Here is a 14,857-nt window from a genome sequence, read left to right on the forward strand (position 1 = left end):
AAAGTACAAACACCTCCAATTTAGAGGGTTAAAATAACAAAGATCGTTTCCTCTGGCTTCTGTGGGTTGAGTGGAGCCAGGCCATTCTTCCATTCCATAGCGGATTCCCAGTGGAGCTGGAATGGCCCAGATATGCTTTGATCTCGAGTATCACAAACCCTGTCATTTTTAATCTGATACAAGTTTTTGACACCCAGTCATGCCCTATCATCTATGGCCTAGATTAAAGTTCTCTGCCCTCTGTGGGTGGCATCTCATTCCACTCACCGAAATTCCCAAGCTCCCCAACACGCTGATCATGAGAAACCCAATATCAAACAGTGCTCTGTTCACGAGTTTTCTTAGCTAGACCATCCACAGTTCTCACAGGGAAGCCTAGGGATGATGCCCATGGGCAAGATATCCAGATAAAGAGCTCTCTCACTAGTACTGTAGCTCCGGGGTCTGGCTCCCACCTCCTCTCCTCTCCCTTTCTGCCCACTGGTTGCTATTCCCCATCACCTCCAGACTAGCATCAGTTCCCTGCTCTTACATCTCTAGGACCTATGAGTAACTCTGTTTTCATATTTTTTCTTCTTACCTCTTCAAAGTGCATTCGCCTGACACGAATACTTGAAACCACTGTCCCTCCCCTTATCACTCCCTCCCCACGACACACAGTATTTTAGGACTTTACTGAGGAGAGATTTGGCTCATAGCCACTCTCTCCAAAGAGAGCACTCAAGACCACAAAAAAAGGACTGATGGATGGCTACAGCGAAGCCATGTTTTCCCCAACCAGCAGAGCAGCTGTATGTAGGAGTTCACTGTGGTTGGGACAACATGAACAGGACCTGTGCAAGCCCAAGCCAGGAAAGGTCCCAGCATGGAGAAGGGAGGGGGCATAATGCCCCACCCCTAGCCAAGGAGCTATTAGTAGCTGATAGCTGATAGCAAGGGAGAGTGGGTTTTCTTTAAGGGTGTGGCTCCTAAGAGGTTGACCACACTCAAGTGGATGCTCACTCGAGAATATTTGGGCAATACACATTGGACTTGATGAGTTTTTTTTATAAGATTTTTTAACTTAAAAAAAAAAAAAAGAACATAAAGTTGATTTGGAAAGAGGTTCTGGGGGGGGTTTGGGAGAAGCTTGAATGTGATCAAATATATTGCATGAAATTCTCAAAGAAGTAAATAAAAATAAAATGAAATGAAAATCATTGCACTTGATACTATAACACTTCACAAGCACAGAGGCTGACTTTAAGGAGATAACCCCCCTGGTGGAGGGAGGAGAGTTCTCTTGGGTAAGGAGTCACACAAGCCTTTGCTCCTATCACACTTACACTGTTCCATTAGCCACGGCAAGTCCCAAGTCTGAGCCCATGATCCTCTTGTGCTGTGGGATATTTGTACACTGGGTGAAGGTGTATTTGCTGTGACTGGCTTAATAAAAAGCTAAGTGGCCAATAGCTAGGCAGGAGATATAGGCAGGATTTCCGGGCAGAGAAAGGAAGAGGTGGAGACACCCAGAGACACGGAGAGAAAACAAGAGGTGCAAGATGGAAGAGAGGTGATAACACATGATAGAGCACAGATTAACATAAACAGGTTAATTTAAGTTATAAGAGCTAGTTAAGAACAAGCCTAAGCTATAATCTTTCATAATTAATAAAAAAGTCCCCATGTCGTTATTTGGGAGCTGGCTAGAGGGACAGAGAAAGACTCATTACACTCAAGAGTGGAAACTCCTGAGAGCTTGGACACTGACGGGCATGCTCCACTGTGTGCTTCAAGGAGGGCCTTAGGGTACACCACACACTCTCTACTCCACCGTCTGTATGGCCCCTCCCTCCCTGCCACAGGCCTGCTGGGGAGAAACAAACCATTTCAACACGTTGAAATTTTATCAGACACTGTCCTAGTTTTCTTCTGTGTTTCTGTGATAAAACACAGACCAAAAGCAACTTGGGGAAGGAAAGGGTGGGTTTATTTGACCGACCCATCTCAGTCCATCATGGAGGGAAGTCAAGCCAGGAACCTCAAGGCAGGAACTGAAACGGAGACCACAGAGGAACACTGCTGACTGGCTTTACACCCCTCCTGCACCCCTGCCTCACTCAAATACCTTTCTTCTACAGTCCAGGACCAGCTGCCTAGGGGTGGTACCACCCAGAGTGGGCTGGGCCCTCCCACATCAATTCGTAATCAAGAAAATGCCCCACAGACGTGCCCACGGGCCAATCTGATGGAGACAGTTCTTCACCTAAGACTCTCTCCTCCCAAGTATGTAAGTTTGCTGCAAGTTGACCCAATCAATCCACGCTAACGGGGAGTGCAGTATTTGGAGGGGACAGATGGGAAGACCGACTCTACTCTTGGATCTGCATGTCAGGTGGGGCTCCTGGGAAAAGAAAGAACACCCCAGTCAGAGAACTGTGAAGGGTCCAGGGTTATTCACGAATGACTCTACAGCAGAGACACAGAAAACAGCTCCTCCCTTCTCATAGTAGACCACAGGCAGCATTCAAACAAAAGCCAGTGTTTCAGCAGCTAGTAGAGAACATTCCACCACATTCATGTAACACTGCTCCATACACTGATCCAGAAATGTTCCTACATTTCTATTATTTTCAATTAAAAAAAATAGCTTTCCACCTATGGGAAGCTCTGTCTCGGTGGCGTTTAGTACAATTGTGAATTCAAAGATAAATTCCCACAAGAGACAAAGGACACAGTCTGGCTTAACAGCAATGCACAGGGAGTAAAGAGCCTGCAAGGATTTTAGCTGACTATAGACTAATCCAAGCCTCAGTGAGGCGGCAGCCAAAACTACCGATGCAGTCTTGTGGAACAGGAACAGACAACTGGGTGTTCTGTGCATTTGGACCACGGCTCTGCTTTGTACAGCAAATGTGGCGAGAAGCTTTGAAGATACCCAGGCCCCATTTCCTCCCGCTTCTGGTCCTTTCCCACCCATGGTTTTTAAATACTGAGCCTTGAATGTGAGAAGCTGCCTCACAGACCTCCATCGCACTGCACTGGACTCACTAGCTATTTCCGTACAAAAAGTGCTACCGGAGCGCAGCTGTGCCCATCCGAGGACACACTGCCTGGGGCTCTTCTCACTGTTTCTGAGTAGTTCCCACCCAATAGACACTGCCTGGCTCAGAAAGCCCAAAGCAGCCTCCACAGGGAGCCCGGCATCCCTTGCTCTCCCCTGCACTCCCTCCCACCCTTCAAACATGGCTTGTCTCTCCTTGATGCCCTACTATCCTCAGTACTTATTTCTACTAGGGCCTTCAAGTGTTCAAGTGTGACTACCTGACGGTTGTTACATCCCCCGATTAATCTGTAAGTGAGGTAGGACAGGAGCCTTCCCTTGTCCCTCTCTGTCACTTTAAACCCTTGCCATACTACACCCAGCCCCTCGCAGAGTGAAGGATGAAGTGGATGAAAAAGGCACCTGTTGTCCTATATCAGGTAGTAACAGGCTTGGACATGTGGCCCGATTCAGTAAGAGATGCAAAGTCCCCCATTTAACCGCACCTCCCAAGACCCCATGTTACATACAATGGAAGACCAGGGATCTTCCGGGCATGTCAGACAGTGAGAGAGAGCCATGCAGTGAGCGGCGGTGTGACTTCAGGAGGAGCGCACCTGAGCACATGCTAAAAGGCCACTCCCTTCTACCCCTACCTCCTGGCAAGCATGGCCTTTCGGTGTGTAGAGAAGCACAGGACAGTAAGCGAGGAAAGGGCTGAAGGGACAGGGCCTGTGGTTGGGATTCAGAGAGAAGTGGGGATAGAGTGTCCCCACACACTCTACAAGGGCTTCTTGCCCACTGAGGCGGTGAAGGCACCACCCTGCAGAGAAAGCTATCCATGCACACTGGCACCGGAATCTGTTCTCTGCTGGAGCCTGTGCTGATTCCATGCCCCGTCTCCAGCATCTATCTCATCCTCCCACAAAGCACTATGGGTAGGGGTAGAGGAGCCAGACCAAGTAGACCGCCTTTTCTGCCTAGTTTTCTCGCGTCTTCGCCTCCATCTCATGCTGAAGGGTCAGACATCCAGTGTTTACATTTGTGCCCCACACCTTCCAGCTGTGAGCACTAGGGGGACGGTCCCTAAGAGTCGGGGTCCCAGCATCTAGAAGCAGACTTCTTAGCACACAGAGGAAAGAAAGACTTAGGAAGCACACACTGGCCTGTTCAAATATTTAGAAGCTGTTGCTCCTGTCCATTTTCCGTTGCTATAACAATATCATGGTCTAGGTAATTTTTAAAAGAAAAGTTACTTCTCACGGACAGCAAACAGAGGCCAAACTCTGTTTCAACAGAGCTAATCTCGGGATGCCTCATCTGCTCCACCAGCAACACATAAAATGCCTCCCCCAGGCTCCACCTACTACAGCAGCAATGAATCCTCAACCCGAGTTTTGGAGGGTGACAAGCACTCACCCACAGCAGCTGCCCTGTGCAAACATGATTTATTTTCTTCTTGGAGACTTAGGCAGGTAAAGAGACAACCAGGGTCTGAGCTTTGCAGGTGTCAATTCAAAACAAAAGATGAACCCAGAGACAGCTTGACCGGTACTGAAGTAACACTGAGATTCTGGCGGAAGATAGAGGACCCCCAGAGGGTTCATCCTGGGAGGAAATTTGATGTGGATTTCCCAGACCCTCCCCTACTCTACCATTCTATTTAGCAAGGAAAAGGGCACTTATTGACACGAAAATAAATTTGATAGAAGCACTACATTTAAAGTCTATGTCCCTTACTGCTTTCAGCTTGAAAAGTATACTAGGCCAGAGCTGTGCTGGTTCATGGAAGATATTCTGACAGCCATACGTCAGTCTGCTCAGACTCTGGCCACACACTTCACTAAAGACTTAGGCTTTCTGTACCCCTTACATCACATTGTGTCAATTAAACTAGGACCAGTAAGACACTTGCTAATACATTTTATATGAAAATAGATAATTTCAGAGATCCAAAGAAGTAAAATTCTATTTAAATAACCTCCAAAAAGACTTCATTCTGTTTTAAGTTCCAAGTTAAGAAGTTAAGTGAGGGCCTGGAGAGATGGCTCAATAGAGCACTTAGTGCTCTTGCAGAGGATCCAGGTTTGATTCCCATCACCTACATAGTAGTCCACATCCATCCATGACTCCAGTTCCAGGGTGTCTGACACCCCCTTGTGACTTCTGAGGGCACCAGTCATGTGTGTGATCACATACATACAAGCAGGCAAAACACTCATACACATAAAATAAAATAAATACATCTTTTAAAAAATAGAAATATTACATACAGATTGTCATCTCAAAGAGTCATAAATGTGAGAAAGGTCTGTCTGTCTGTCTGTCTGACTCACAAATTGTGGCCATGGTGCTGTCTTTAAAAGGTGAATAATAATGTATCCCAAGACACAGCACTAACTAACGTCACACCAGAAGTACTCGACGTGGCACAGGAGCACGTGAAAAGCTCACTGTGTGCCCATGTAAGTGTGTGGTAGGAGTATTATAACTCCGGGAGCATTTCTGCATTTCTGCAGGTCTCCGAGCATGCAATAATTAGGGGCGCTGCTGCTCCTGCTCTCTACCTCACCCCTCCCAGCAGGCATGCGTTCTAGACTCACCCTTCACCTAAATGCTTCAAAATTAGTATTCATGGAAATAGAGCACCTTTCCCACAAATTGATTATGACCAACTGTGTTGCACAGCAATGGCATTTTTAAAAATGATGAGTTAACTTATGTCTTGAGTGCAGAGACGCCGTGGCTGACTATAGTTCAGCTCACTACAGCTCCGTTCACTGTGCCCAGAACATGAACACTGACATTTACTCAGCAGCTTTCATTTCCTCTTTCTCTCCACCCCAAAGCGACTGACACTTTAACAATTTGTCTTTACTACTTTTGGATTATGTAAGTGTGGCAGTCGGGCATTATCACCCATGCCTGAGGAGGCTAGAGGCATTGGATCCTCTGGAGCTGGAATTGTATGTGGTTGTGAGTTACCCATTGTGGGTGCTGGGAACCCAACGTGACTGATCTTCTGTGTGAGCAGCGTGTGCTCTCAACCACTAAGCATCTCCCCAGCCCCACAATTGACATTTCAAGAACATTGGTATGATTTGGAAATCATTTCACTAATTCTTTTTCTTGGCCTTGACTTTAACCTCCAGAGAACATTGTGTTTAATCAGGTATGCATCAAGACGCAAGTCAAGTGCCTTGAGAGGCAGTTTTAACTGTTTCTGATTTAAGTGCACATGAATTCACCATGTTCTATAAAATACATTAACCTTCAACCCAGTTGATACTTCCAAAAGCATTTTCATAGGAGGGAAATTCCTGAAGTGTGGCTTGGAAGTACACATTGTGTATCATTTGAATGCATGCACATTAATTACTTGGGGGATAAAAATTCAATTAGATGGCAAATTTTCTTCAGTATTCACTCAAGTGAACACAGACTTCACCACTCACCCCATTCTGAAAACATCTTCGTGATGTAGACTTCTGGCAACTTCTCACCAAACGTGGTTACAAAGGAGCCACAGGGCAATGACCTTTAACAGCTCGCTCTGATTGCCAGATTTTACCTACTCAGTGTAGTTTCAGATTAGGCTTGGTTTCCCCCATCCCACCAGAAGGTGGCTATGTAGACAGACACACCAACACAAGGCACAGATTCCCCAAGAGCAAAGTTATAGAAGCAAAGCTAAGCCACTGACTAGCTGGAATGCAACTCCAGCACCCATCAAAAGAAATTAGGTTGTTTTTGTTTTTAAGGTTTTTTTTTTTCATTTATTTGTGTGTGATCTTACTGAGGTTATGTGCATCATGGTCATAAGCCCACAGGAGCCCACAGAGGCCATAAGAGGGCTTCAGATGGCCTAGAACTGGAGTTATAGGCCATTGTGAGCTTCCCTGTGGGTGCTGGGAACTGAACCTTGGTCTTCTGCGAGAGCAGTAAGCATTCACCCCACAGAACCATCTCTCCAGCCCCAGGTTGACATTTAAGAAAGAAGCAGATGAAGGGAACAAGATTTACCTGCTTAAGAAATTGACCAGCTAATGGGGTGGTGGTGGTGGTGAATTAAACACAGAGACTATGGTAAGAGGTACCAGAGCATCCTGGAAGGAAGGAAGGAAGGAAGGAAGGAAGGAAGGAAGGAAGGAAGGAAGGAAGGAAGGAAGGAATGATGTTCAACTGTGAGGCCCAAGGGGTACGCAAACTGGTTCTTAGGGAGTGGGTAGCATTCTAGACAGCAGGGATTTGTGTCTTTCACACACAATGATGCTCCTTCAGAATACACCCATCAGGCCACATGGCAAGGAGCAAGGGATTAAGCCAGGGCACTACTGAGGCAGAATCCAAGAGTTGCCTGAGCCCCACTCATATCATAGATAGAGCTCAGTGGTACAGTGCTTGTCTAGCAAGTTCCAGGTTCCGGGGCCAATCCCTAGTGAGACACATGGGGAGAAGGGAGGAAGGGAGGGAAGGAGGGAGGGACAGGGAAGGGAAGGAAAGAGTTAAAACTGGGGCCTGACCAATTGGAAAAGCAGAGTACACAACACAGATGGTGTGGTAGTTTGAATGTCATTGGCCTCCATAATCTCATAGGGAGTGGCACTATTAGTGGGTGTGTCTTTGTTGAAGTGGGTGTGACCTTATTGGAGGAAGTATGTCACTGTGGGGGCGGGCCTAGTGTCTCAATTCAACCTCCTGTTGCCTGCAAGATGGAGGACTCTCAGCTCCAGCACCAAGTCTGCCTGCATGCTGCCATGCTCCCCACCATGATGATAATGGATTGAACCTCTGAACTGTAAGCGAGCCACCCCAATTAAATTTTCTCTTTATAAGAGTTTTTGTGGTCATGGTGTCTCTTAACAGTGATAGAAACCCGAACTAAGGCAGATGGGGAAATGGGAGTTTGGTCTTGGGCATGTTGCTTGTGACTGCCTTGCCTACGAGCTAAGTAGACAAGACTATCAGAGTCAGATGCTCAGAGAAATCCCAGCTGGAGACTGAATCTGGCTGCTTGGGACTGTGGGAGTGGGGGAATCCCAAGACTCACAGGACTTCTCCATGGGAAGCCTCAAGCCAGAGCTCTGGATCTTCAATCAGGCACAGTAGAGATGAAAGGAATGTCCAGAGTATCAAGAAAAGACACACGGGAGAATGGGTGTGCTGGCTAGTTTTATACCAACTTGGCACAAGCTAGAGTCATCTAAGAGAGGAAACTCCAAGTGAGAAAACGCCTCTCTAAGATCAGGTTGTAGACAAGCCTGTGGGCATTTTCTTATTTGGTGATTGACACAGGAGGTTCCAGCCCACAATAGGTAGTGCTGGTAGTCCTGGACACCGTCAGAAAGCAGGCTGAGCAAGCCATGAGGAGAAAGTCAGTAAGCAGCACCCCTCCATGGCCTCTACATCAGTTCCTGTCTCTAAGCCCCGATTTCCCTGGATGATGGACTACAAGCTGTAAGCTGAAATAAACCCTTTCCTCCCTAAGGTGCTATTGGTCATGTGTTTCATTCATCACAGCAATAGAAACCATGAGACAGTGGGGGATCTGAGCTTAGGAGTTGATTCAAGACAGTAAGAGCAATGGTTTAGAAATAGGATGTGGTAGCTCAGCCAAGATGTGAGCTTTGATACCAAGACATGTAAGAAATCCACTCTGAATGAAGAGGGGTGGAGCCAAATGTACCTTCGACTTGATTCTGGACCTCTCAGAAATCCATAGGTGTAACAAAATCTCAGAGGCACCCTCGGGTTAGACTTCCCACCTACAGACTTGAGGAGGGGGTAATCGAGAGCCTTATCTCAAGAGCCATGAAAACTGAGATGTCTGACTGCCGGCAAGAGAAAAAAAAGCTTATCCTGTTGTAAAATTCAGATGAGCAAAGTAGCCAGCTGCCGTGCTCTGCAGGGAGTACCTTCCTTCATCCCATTCCACCCCCACCCCACCCCACCCCACCCCAAACCTTGTCCAAAGTCCAAGTTCACACCAGGAACCTACAAAAGAATTTACAGAGACCTCCACCGTGAGCAGGGCCAACAAACTTGCAGGAAGTTTGCCCAGACTCAGGCTTTCCAAGTCATCAGAAGATTTGAATCCCTATGAGGTAGAGATTCCAGGCCCGGACCCAGTCTCCAAAGCCCACCTGAAGATGAAAGGAAGCCCAGGAAGAGATGCTGGCTCACCATACCCTTTTCCGGCATTCCACTCTGAAACGCAAAATTAATACTCCAAGGGCTCGGCCCCCTAACTCTTCCCCAAACCATCAGTATCTAAACCAAAAGTTCCTATTACCACAATCTGTGCATTTTAACTTTTTCAGATATAGTAACCCCTCCATCATACAAACCCCGAGAAACTGCACCCAAAGCTCAATAAAATAATCTTACACAATGACATTTATTTGCGACCCATCACTTCTAAATAAGGTAACAGGATGACTAAATTCTAAACCTAAAGGAATTAAAAAATAAAATTAATATTTTACAGTAACTGGGGTTTCATGTTGACATCAGCAAAAATGAGCCACATGCCTGCAGGTTACTAATTCCTCATGGCTCCAAAGTCCACTGCATTTCTGCAAAGGACAGTTAGTGTTTGGCAACATTTTTGTGCAATTCCTCAAAAACACAGCTGCAAAGTTAAGTTAACCACAGGACTGACAGGAAGCAGGAGAGAGTGTTTATGCCATCCTTCATGTTATAAATGATCGTTAGCACCAGAATAACAGTTGCCCACTTCCATAGACACGGAGTTTATTATATGTACTCTAAAACCTAGAATTTGCATGATTTAAATTTTAAGGAGTGAGTCTTAAGCTGGACACTAATCTATTTCTGGTGTGAACTGGTAATTTGTTTTGGTTTTTTTTTTTTTCTTCAAAAGGTAGTACAGTTGTCGGTCCCCCCCCCCCCAACTTAGTTTTTGCAGACCAGTCTGTCCACTGAGCTGATTTGTTTAGGGCTTGTTGGTTCCCTCATTCCCTTAAAAGATGGGCATATTGACAACACTTAGGAATCACTATTCTAAAAGTAGCAGTATAAAAAGATGCACGCCTACACATAAACAAGATCACAAGCAAACCCAGATTTTGTAAAGCTGGCTTGCAATGTCGTTTAGCCAATATGACATGACCAGCAGCTCATAGCATGGAGTCAACTCAACAGGCCAGCACTCTTCTGCCTCAGCTGTCTAAGAAGCATACTTTAGAGGGCTTTGTTTTGTTTTTTGTTTGTTTATTATGAGAAAATATTACTTTCTTGCTTTCATGTGTTTGGTTGGTTTTTGTTATATTTGTTTTAAAAGCAGGATTATACTTTGTAGCCCACACTGTCTAGAATTCACTGTATGGCCAGACTCGTCTGGAGCGCATGGCAATTCTCCTGCCTCCGCCTTCTAAATGCAGATTATGGCTGAGTGCCACCATTCCTGGCTTGGGTTGTTTGTTGCTGTTGTTTGTTTGTTTGTTTGTTTGTTTGTTTTTGAGTGGAAGATTTGTATAGACATTTTAGTAAGGATGGGTTTAGAAATAAATGTAAGATCGTATCCATGGCTGTTTTATGTTAATTCAAATAATCCCTTTAAGTCTTTGGAAAATAACTCTTACAAATGACCCCGATGTGTTGGCAGTTTACAGTTCAACAAACACATGAAAAGATCTTTAACTCCACCAGTAACGAAATGTGAGTTTTAAAATGACAAAACTATAATCAAGTGGTCGTGGCACTCGCCTTTAAATTAAAAGTGTTTAGTACAGGCCTGGCTTAGCCGGATAAAGTGCCTGCCGGGATTAAAAAGTGTTTAGAACTAACCTTTATCTTCAAGGTGCTCAGAACCCACTGGCTAAACCTGGTAACTACTTCACCCGTGAGGAATGAATGCCTTCAACTAGAGATAGCACTGTGACAACACAGGATGTTGGTGAAGCCACAAGCTGTAGTGAGTTGGTCCTCTGTTTCTAAGCCCATCTTGCACTGTGTAACGGGTGTCTGCAGTCCCATGGTAATTACTGTGGTGGAGGCCAGCCAGTTCCCTATCCTGCCCTGCCTCAGAAGGGACCTCTAAACACAGCTTAAGCCCAAACTGCTCAGGAATGAGGTTTAGACACCTTTACACCAGATTCAAAGTAACCTGTGCCACTAGCAAGACGGATTTTACTGGGTTAACACGGAGTTCTTGCAGGGTGCAATGTCTGTCTACAGCTTGAGGACAAACGCGTTGCTTTCGCCCACCCTCTTTATTCTGTCCCCGCAGCTATTTCTAACAAATCTTCCCCGCCATTATTTCTAGAAACGTCGCAACACCCAGGGAAAGGCGCCGGCTTATTTGCTCACTAAAGAGAGTCCTGCGTCCTTTTCTAGGGGCCCTAACACGCGCATATGCGCGCGCGCACACCGCCAGATTTCCCTCCAGTTTCTAACTCCACTTCTAAGGGGGAGCCCCGGAGGTGCTGAGGGGTGTCTCCCTGCGAGGTGTAGGTCCTGGGTGATCTCGTAATGGGGAACAAGTGTGGCTTCCTGGAAGTGGCCCTGATACTTCTGAGGCCCTCTGTCCCTAAGGTGGCCCCCTGCCTGGCCCCTCGCACTCACCAGAAGTAGGTTGTGCGCAACCAGGTACCCGAGCCTGGGGCTGCCCCGCACACCCGGGGCCAGGCGCCCAGTGGCGTACCCGTGCCAGGCCACCACGTACGGGTTGTCAATGGTGATCCAGTACTTGACCTGGCCACCGAAGTGGCGGAAGCAGAGCTCGGCATAATCCCTGAAGTGGTCGGCCAGGGCACGATTGGCCCAGCCGCCATAGGCATCCTGCAGGCGCTGCGGCAGGTCCCAGTGGTACAGGGTGACGACCGGCTGCACGCCCAGCTCCCGCAGCCGCTCCAGCAGCCGCCGGTAGTAGCGCAGCCCCTCGCGGTTGGGAGCGCCCGCGGTGCCATTGGGGAGCACCCGCGCCCACGAGATGGAGAAGCGGTAGTGGGTGACCCCTAGCTCTCGCAGCCCCTCCGTGTCGCGGTAGACGTTGTTGTAACTGTCGCTGGCCACATCTCCAGTGGAGGGTAGAGGAGGCAACGGGGCACCCGACGGCGCCACAGCGATCGGGGAGTCGCCTAGGGTGACCGGGGGGTGATGGGTGAACGTGTCCCAGATAGACGCGCCTTTACCGTGCTGTCGCCAGCCGCCCTCGGTCTGGTAGGCGGCGCTGCCCACCGCCCAGAGGAAGCCGTCGGGGAAGGTGTCGTGGAGGAGGCCGGCGGCCTCTGGGGCGGGAGGGCGCGCGAAGCGAGCCCAGGTCTGCGCGCCCTGACCCGGCTCAGCGCGCAGGCAGCGGGCCCGCAGGACGAGCAGCAGCAGCAGATGCAGCGACAGCAGCCGGAGCAGCAGCAGCAGCCGCGGCAGGCGGCGAGGAGGGGCGCGGGCTGGCATGCTGCGGGAGCGGGGAGGGCACCGCGCAGCGCCCCTATATGTCCGCGCCCGGCCGCCCGCCCCCCGCGGTGCCCACCCCCGCTCCTGCTGCCCGGCGGCGGACAATGATTACCCAGAGCAGGCGCCGCCCCCGCCCTCGGCCTGGTAGGGGGGTGTGGGGGGGGAGAGACAGGGGCTCAGTCAGTCAAGGTGCTGGAGAGATCACCGCTGGTGTCCTCGGGGACGTCGGAGAACAAGCACCTGCTGCGCCCAGCTCAGGGGAGCAGTGCATCCCGCATCCCACAATCCCATACCCTCCATCCTGGGATGTTCCCACGTCGCCCACTCCCCCACACCCACTCCCTTTACCTTCCCGGGACTAGTGTTCATGGAGGACAGGGGCGGCTGCCCAACTTTACAGCACGTTTAGAGCCACAGGGGGAAACACCTGCTTTCCCCTTTCTCCCATTTTGAGCTTTCTACCCAGGGAAAACTTCCAGATGACATCCCTGGAGAGCATTACCAGTGTCTGAACATAGCGGGAAGGCTGAGTGGGGAATTCACGTTGGAACTTTGCCGGGTCTGAGAGAGTTCTGGCAGTGCCCTTCTGATGAGGGAGTTCTCCATCCTATCAGAGACGGCAAGAGTTGGCCCTGCCTCAGACTCTAGCCTGGGAAGCCTTCAAGAACACACAGTGGGGCTAAGATTTATGGGCTGAATGGAGCTCTGTTTCTTCTTCCCTCCTCTCCCCTCCCCTCCCCTCTCCTCCCCTGCTCTCCCCTCCCCGTTACACTTTAACCCTTTAAGTCATCAGTGTTTCTTAATTAGACACCTCCCTCCCCCCGCCCCCCATTCTCTGGAGGAATTTGTAGCGATGGGTTGTTTTCTGAAAGAAAAACTCCACTCAGATTTCAACTGCCTCGATATTGAATACCATTTATTATTATTGTCATCCTTCTTAAGACTATCCACGTTTTAGCTTCCAGCCCTGACTAGAAGGCTAGGTGGGAGACCTCTACCCCACCACACACACACACACACACACACACACACACACACACACACACACTCACACTGTGGAGGGGAAGATAGCTCAAACATTCCCATGCCTAGAATGAAATAGTCAGCATATTGTTTTCAATTCTCTCAAAGCCCGTTAAACAGAAGTTTCAAGCCACAGAACCCATTATCTGTCTCTGTGTATGTATGCACACATCATATACATGTGCATTCATGTGATTTGTGAACAATATCATTTGTTGCGGAGCTCAAAGGAAAATGTACACTAAGGCGAGTCCATAATGGGAAGCCCAGAAAAAATGAAGGATCCCACTATCCTCTTCAGTAAGTTACAACTCAGCCTCTGCCACCCGCCCACAGAGGGATGAGTAACATCCTTACAAGAGTGCAGGCACTCTGAGAGTGATGTCCTCAGAATTTCATACAAATTGAAAGTCAGTAAAGTTGCAAGTGTTACAGTTGGCGATGTTACAGTGTCGTCACAGTAAAGTCATTCCCGTATTTGATAAAATATTCTCAGCCCCAGCTAGCATACATTATCACCATTAGTGAGACGAAGCCACCAGACAGAAACAAAGACGCTGCTATTCTGTTCGGCATGGCATTTCGATATCTCAATAAATGTAAAATTAACAATGATGCCTGAGCAATTAAAAAAAATCACTCCCTTCCCAGCCACCGTCTCTTTCCAGGAGATTAAGTAGCTAGCACACATGTCTGCCTGCAGCATTGAGGCTGCCTTCTAGACCTGAGGCTTCGTGAATCGTAAGGAAAACAGTTGGGGCTGGATGTCTACTTACTTTCTGATGTTTAGTCTGTGTGCTCAGAGCAGACTCCCTCTATTGTTTTTGTTTGTTTAAAAGAAATCTTTTACCAACAATACAAGAGAGAAAAGGGAATTTCTCTTACAGGAGAGGTTAAAAGGATGATGAAATGCCCCCCATTTGAAGTTCATCTGCAAGAGTGACATATGGTGTGTGAATACACTCAATGGACCACAAGGCTACCAAACTCCATAGCAGGGCTCCCAGATCATGTTAATTCAACCCAACAAAAGTGATGCCATGATAATAAAACTTGATTTCCAGAACTTTCTTTAAAATTTTTTTTTTCAGATTTATTTTTACTTTGTGTGTGTGTTTGCCTGCATGTATGTATATGTACCACATGTGTTCAGTACCCACAGAGGCCAGAAGAGGGCATCAAAACTCCTGGAGCTACAGTTACAGCTGGCTAGGAGCCATGTGGGTGCTGGGGACTAAACCCGGGTCCTCTGCAAGAGCAACAAGTACCCATCACTGCTGAGTCATCTCTCTAACCCTTGATCTCCAAAACTTTCTGTCTATTGAGGTTCTGCTTGTGGTTAGTAAGTACGGGACTCCCACAGTATGCGTAAATGCTCCTGTATTCTTTCTCACA

The 14,857-nt window shown here is 48.0% G+C and overlaps 1 protein-coding gene across 1 annotated transcript in view; it reads right to left on the minus strand.

Annotated features, from left to right (window-relative positions):
* The window catches only part of Kl (klotho), a 43,628-nt gene extending 31,184 nt beyond the window's left edge, over positions 1-12,444 (minus strand). Inside the window, exon 1 of the mRNA XM_036172173.1 lies at positions 11,609-12,444. Within this exon, the coding sequence (XP_036028066.1) occupies positions 11,609-12,439 (831 nt within the window). The 5' untranslated portion in view covers positions 12,440-12,444. The remainder of the gene's footprint in view (positions 1-11,608) is intronic.
* Positions 12,445-14,857: the final 2,413 nt, after the last annotated feature.

This window comes from Onychomys torridus, chromosome 22, assembly GCF_903995425.1.
Source record: "Onychomys torridus chromosome 22, mOncTor1.1, whole genome shotgun sequence".
Lineage (NCBI taxonomy): Eukaryota > Metazoa > Chordata > Mammalia > Rodentia > Cricetidae > Onychomys > Onychomys torridus.